Genomic DNA, 6,000 nt, shown 5'->3' with positions numbered 1-6,000 from the left:
GACCAATATTAACGTAGTTAGTAGTAGACCAATAGTAACGTAGTTAGTAGCAGACCAATAGTAACGTAGTTAGTAGTAGACCAATAGTAACGTAGTTAGTAGCAGACCAATATTAACGTAGTTAGTAGCAGACCAATAGTAACGTAGTTAGTAGCAGACCAATAGTAACGTAGTTAGTAGCAGACCAATAGTAACGTAGTTAGTAGCAGACCAATAGTAACGTAGTTAGTAGCAGACCAATATTAACGTAGTTAGTAGCAGACCAATAGTAACGTAGTTAGTAGCAGACCAATAGTAACGTAGTTAGTAGCAGACCAATATTAACGTAGTTAGTAGCAGACCAATATTAACGTAGTTAGTAGCAGACCAATATTAACGTAGTTAGTAGCAGACCAATATTAACGTAGTTAGTAGCAGACCAATATTAACGTAGTTAGTAGCAGACCAATATTAACGTAGTTAGTAGCAGACCAATATTAACGTAGTTAGTAGCAGACCAATATTAACGTAGTTAGTAGCAGACCAATATTAACGTAGTTAGTAGCAGACCAATATTAACGTAGTTAGTAGCAGACCAATATTAACGTAGTTAGTAGCAGACCAATATTAACGTAGTTAGTAGCAGACCAATATTAACGTAGTTAGTAGCAGACCAATAGTAACGTAGTTAGTAGCAGACCAATAGTAACGTAGTTAGTAGCAGACCAATAGTAACGTAGTTAGTAGCAGACCAATAGTAACGTAGTTAGTAGCAGACCAATAGTAACGTAGTTAGTAGCAGACCAATATTAACGTAGTTAGTAGCAGACCAATAGTAACGTAGTTAGTAGTAGACCAATAGTAACGTAGTTAGCAAGGGGGAGATTGTAAGGAAGGGAGGAGGGAGAGACCGATAGAGGGAGGGAGAGACCGATAGAGGGAGGGAGAGTGATAGAGGGAGAGGCCAATAGAGGGAGGGAGAGACCGATAGAGGGAGGGAGAGCGATAGAGGGAGGGAGAGGCCAATAGAGGGAGGGGGTGTGTGTGACAGTCAGAAGAGAAGTAGAGTGAGAGAGACGGTGCACGAGAGACGGAGAGATTGAGTGACCAAAGCAGAGCTAGTTTGAGCAGCCAGTCCTACAGTTTGAGAGTGAAGTGGGCTTACGCCTGGAGTGCATTAACCTGCTGAGCTAAAGCCCACAGTTCCCAGGCTATGTCATGCTGACCCTATAGCCCAAGGAGGGATTAACACAGACCTGGGTCCAGTGGCGGACTAGAAAGAACGAGCGATCATACAGGGCAGTCAGAAGGCGGGAGGGAGGAGGTCAACATATGACCATGAGTATTGTGATGAAGCCCCGCTCGCGCTCTACGAGCTCTCTGCGGAATACAGATGGAATCTCAATCTGGTAAAGTTAGTCTTTCTCCCCTTCCTCTCATTATCTTCTGGTCTCTTCTCCTCTTCCTCTCATTCTCTTCAGTTCTCGTCTCCTCTTCCTCTCATTATCTTCTGGTCTCTTCTCCTCTTCCTCTCATTATCTTCTGGTCTCTTCTCCTCTTCCTCTTATTATCTTCTGGTCTCTTCTCCTCTTCCTCTCATTATCTTCAGTTCTCGTCTCCTCTTCCTCTCATTATCTTCTGGTCTCTTCTCCTCTTCCTCTCATTATCTTCTGGTCTCTTCTCCTCTTCCTCTTATTATCTTCTGGTCTCTTCTCCTCTTCCTCTCATTATCTTCTGGTCTCTTCTCCTCTTCCTCTCATTATCTTCTGGTCTCTTCTCCTCTTCCTCTCATTATCTTCTGGTCTCTTCTCCTCTTCCTCTTATTATCTTCTGGTCTCTTCTCCTCTTCCTCTCATTATCTTCAGTTCTCGTCTCCTCTTCCTCTCATTATCTTCTGGTCTCTTCTCCTCTTCCTCTCATTATCTTCTGGTCTCTTCTCCTCTTCCTCTTATTATCTTCTGGTCTCTTCTCCTCTTCCTCTCATTATCTTCAGTTCTCTTCTCCTCTTCCTCTCATTATCGTCTGGTCTCTTATCCTCTTCCTCTCATTATCTTCTGGTCTCTTCTCCTCTTCCTCATTAACTTCTGGTCTCTTCTCCTCTTCCTCTCATTATCTTCTGGTCTCTTCTCCTCTTCCTCTCATTATCTTCAGTTCTCTTCTCCTCTTCCTCTCATTATCTTCTGGTCTCTATTCCTCCTCCTCTCATTATCTTCTGGTCTCTTCTCCTCTTCCTCTCATTATCTTCAGTTCTCTTCTCCTCTTCCTCTCATTATCTTCTGGTCTCTATTCCTCCTCCTCTCATTATCTTCAGTTCTCTTCTCCTCTTCCTCTCATTATCTTCTGGTCTCTATTCCTCCTCCTCTCATTATCTTCTGGTCTCTTCTCCTCTTCCTCTCATTATCTTCAGTTCTCTTCTCCTCTTCCTCTCATTATCTTCTGGTCTCTATTCCTCCTCCTCTCATTATCTTCTGGTCTCTTCTCCTCTTCCTCTCATTATCTTCAGTTCTCTTCTCCTCTTCCTCTCATTATCTTCTGGTCTCTATTCCTCCTCCTCTCATTATCTTCTGGTCTCTTCTCCTCTTCCTCTCATTATCTTCTGTTATCTTCTCTACTTTCCTCATCTTTTCTGGCTTCTAGTAGTATGGCATGGTATTTGTCCTGACTCAGATTTATGTTGATAACTACCTAAGACGTTTTAAATGTCAAACTCTCTATGCTAATCACCACTGTTTTCCTATCAAGAGTGTGTGTGTGTTTGTGTGTGTGTGTGTGTGTGTGTGTGTATGCGCTCACGTGTGTGTACTTGTGTGCGCATGCATCTACGTGCGTAACGTCAGTTGCTCCACAGTGGCTCTCGAGTCAGATTTCATAGTGCCAGGAGAACAGTGGGGGAAAAGCACATGTGATCAAGGATCCTTCTAGTTGGAAAAGAACAAGCGCCATGCAGTCGTCCCCAAAGCACAGTGATCCTCAACCCCCTTTACATAGCCAGGTGACCTTAGGGTGTAGCAGTGTTTCCCATAGCTTTGTTGTTTTCCAGGCGGGGCACCGCCAACAGACACCAAGCCCAAAGGATACATTCATAGAGAGTTACGTACCGCCGCTGAAAAGAGACTGTAGAAATGCATGCTTCCTCCCCACACGTTGTTGAGCCAGTCTGACAGTGGCTATTTTAAATCTGTGTGTGTGTGTGTGTGTGTGTGTATGTACTGTATGTGTGGTGCTTCTCTTGGACTGCAATAGGTGCCAGTACTCATTTTAGGTGCTGCACAATACTTTTGAGGTAGTAATCTAGAAGAGAAACAGGAGCTCCACAGTAGTACCGTATGTTTGAGGTAATCTAGAAGAGAAACAGGAGCTCCACAGTAGTACCGTATGTTTGAGGTAATCTAGAAGAGAAACAGGAGCTCCACAGTAGTACCGTATGTTTGAGGTAATCTAGAAGAGAAACAGGAGCTCCACAGTAGTACCGTATGTTTGAGGTAATCTAGAAGAGAAACAGGAGCTCAAGCAGTAGAACATTTGAGTTGCCGGTACACCGCTCCTGCCTAAGTCAAGCACTGTGTGTGTGTGTGTGTGTGTGGTCCTGCATGACAGACAGTTGCTCTCCTGTCCTGTCTACCAGACAGCTGCTTTCCTGTCCTGTCTAACAGACAGCTGCTCTCCTGTCCTGTCTACCAGACAGTTTTTCTCCTGTCCTGTCTAACAGACAGTTTTTCGCCTGTCCTGTCCTGTCTAACAGACAGTTTTTCTCCTGTCCTGTCCTGTCTAACAGACAGTTTTTCTCCTGTCCTGTCTAACAGACAGTTTTTCTCCTGTCCTGTCCTGTCTAACAGACAGTTTTTCGCCTGTCCTGTCCTGTCTAACAGACAGTTTTTCGCCTGTCCTGTCCTGTCTAACAGACAGCTGCTCCCCTGTCATGTCCTGTCCTATCCTTTAGTACGGTATACATTGTTGGACACCCTCAGCCTCTATAGACTCTCCTACAGCCACAGTTAGAGCAATCATATATGCAGTAGAAAGCATTACGTATGACATATGTGTGATAAATATGGTAGTGGGGTCAAGCAACTCCTGTGACCCCCTATATAGAATACCCTGCACTGGTTCCTCCAAAGTCCTTTGAAACAGGGCAGGCACCTCTTCAGTGTGTGTGTGTGTGTGTGTGTGTGTGTGTGTGTGTGTGTGTCCTGCATGACAGACAGTTGCTCTCCTGTCCTGTCTACCAGACAGCTGCTTTCCTGTCCTGTCTAACAGACAGCTGCTCTCCTGTCCTGTCTACCAGACAGTTTTTCTCCTGTCCTGTCCTGTCTACCAGACAGTTTTTCTCCTGTCCTGTCCTGTCTAACAGACAGTTTTTCGCCTGTCCTGTCCTGTCCTGTCCTGTCTAACAGACAGCTGCTCCCCTGTCATGTCCTGTCCTATCCTTTAGTACGGTATACATTGTTGGACACCCTCAGCCTCTATAGACTCTCCTACAGCCACAGTTAGAGCAATCATATATGCAGTAGTAAACATTACATATGACATATGTGTGATAAATATGGTAGTGGGGTCAAGCAACTGCAATGTGACCCCCGATATAGAATACCCTGCACTGGTTCCTCCAAAGTCCTTTGAAACAGGGCAGGCACCTCTTCAGTGTGTGTGTGTGTGTGTGTGTGTGTGTGTGTGTGTGTGTGTGTGTGTGTGTGTGTGTGTGTGTGTGTGTGTGTGTGTGTGTGTGTGTGTGTGTGTGTGTGTGTGTGTGTGTGTGTGTGTGTGTGCATGCTTGTGTGTTTGAAGAGCTCTTTTCTCATTGGTGCTCAAGCTAGAGATGATCTCTGTAAAAGTGGGCCAAGGGTGGCACCTCCCTCCCTCTCCCTGTCTCTGTCTCATCAGCTTCTCCTGTCCCTCCCTCTCCCCCTGTCTCTCTCTCATTCTCCCCCTCCCTCTTCCTGTCACTCTCTCATTCTCCCCCTGTCTTTTCTCATTCTCTCCCTGTCTCCCTCTCATTCTCCCTCTCCCTGTCTCTTTCTCATTCTCTCCCTCTCCCTGTCTCTCTCATTCTCTCCCTGTCTCTCTCTCATTCTCCCCTGTCCCTCCCTGTCTCTCTCTCTCATTCTCCCCTCCCTCTCCCTGTCTCTCTCATTCTCTCCCTCCCTCTCCCTGTCACTCTCTCATTCTCCCCCTCCCTCCTCCCTGTCTTTCTCTCATTCTCCCCCTCCCTCTCCCTCTCCCTGGCTCCTCTCCCTTTCTCTCTCTCTCATTCTCTCTCTCCCTCCCTTCCTCACCCTGTCTTCTCTCTCATTCTCTCCACCTTTTGTCTGTCTTCTCTCTCATTCTCTCCCTGCCTTCTGTCTGTCTTCTCTCTCATTCTCTACCTGCCTTCTCTCATTCTCTCTCTCCCTCCCTTCCTCACCCTGTCTTCTCTCTCATTCTCTCCACCTTTTGTCTGTCTTCTCTCTCATTCTCTCCCTGCCTTCTGTCTGTCTTCTCTCTCATTCTCTACCTGCCTTCTCTCATTCTCTCCCTTCCTCTCCATGTCTTATCTCTCATTCTCTCTCATTCTCTCCCTGTCTTCTCTCTCATTCTCTCCCTGTCTCTCTCTGTCTCTCCCTCTCCATGTCTTCTCTCTCATTCTCTCCCTTCCTCTCCCTGTCTTCTCTCTCATTCTGTCCCTGTCTTCTCTCTCTGTCTCTCCCTGTCTTCTCTCTCATTCTCTCCCTGTCTCTCTCTGTCTCTCCCTCTCCATGTCTTCTCTCTCATTCTCTCCCTGTCTTCTCTCTCATTCTCTCCATGTTTCTCTCTCATTCTCTCCCTTCCTCTCCCTGTCTTCTCTCTCTCATTCTCTCCCTGTCTTCTCTCTCATTCTCTCCATGTCTTCTCTCTCATTCTCTCCCTTCCTCTCCCTGTCTTCTCTCTCATTCTCTCCCTGTCTTCTCTCTCATTCTATCGATGTCTTCTCTCTCATTCTCTCCCTTCCTCTCCCTGTCTTCTCTCTCATTCTCTCCCTGTCTTCTCTCTCATTCTCTCCATGTC

At 46.1% G+C, this 6,000-nt stretch overlaps 1 protein-coding gene across 12 annotated transcripts in view; it reads left to right on the top strand.

Moving 5' to 3' along the window:
* Positions 1-6,000, top strand: part of LOC112236036 (cAMP-specific 3',5'-cyclic phosphodiesterase 4D-like) — a 372,033-nt gene that overhangs the window by 294,553 nt on the left and 71,480 nt on the right. The window contains exon 1 of one of the 12 annotated variants that reach the window (XM_042302652.1): positions 1,023-1,388. The exons of the other annotated variants lie outside the window; for them this stretch is intronic. Within the exon in view, the coding sequence (XP_042158586.1) occupies positions 1,312-1,388 (77 nt within the window). The 5' untranslated portion in view covers positions 1,023-1,311. Of the gene's footprint in view, positions 1-1,022; positions 1,389-6,000 lie in introns of those variants that run through there. 12 annotated transcript variants of the gene reach the window in all.

Source organism: Oncorhynchus tshawytscha, linkage group LG20 (genome assembly GCF_018296145.1).
Source record: "Oncorhynchus tshawytscha isolate Ot180627B linkage group LG20, Otsh_v2.0, whole genome shotgun sequence".
In the NCBI taxonomy this organism is placed as follows: domain Eukaryota; kingdom Metazoa; phylum Chordata; class Actinopteri; order Salmoniformes; family Salmonidae; genus Oncorhynchus; species Oncorhynchus tshawytscha.
Note: the sequence above shows the minus strand (reverse complement) of the source record. Positions and strands in the feature narration are given on the sequence as shown.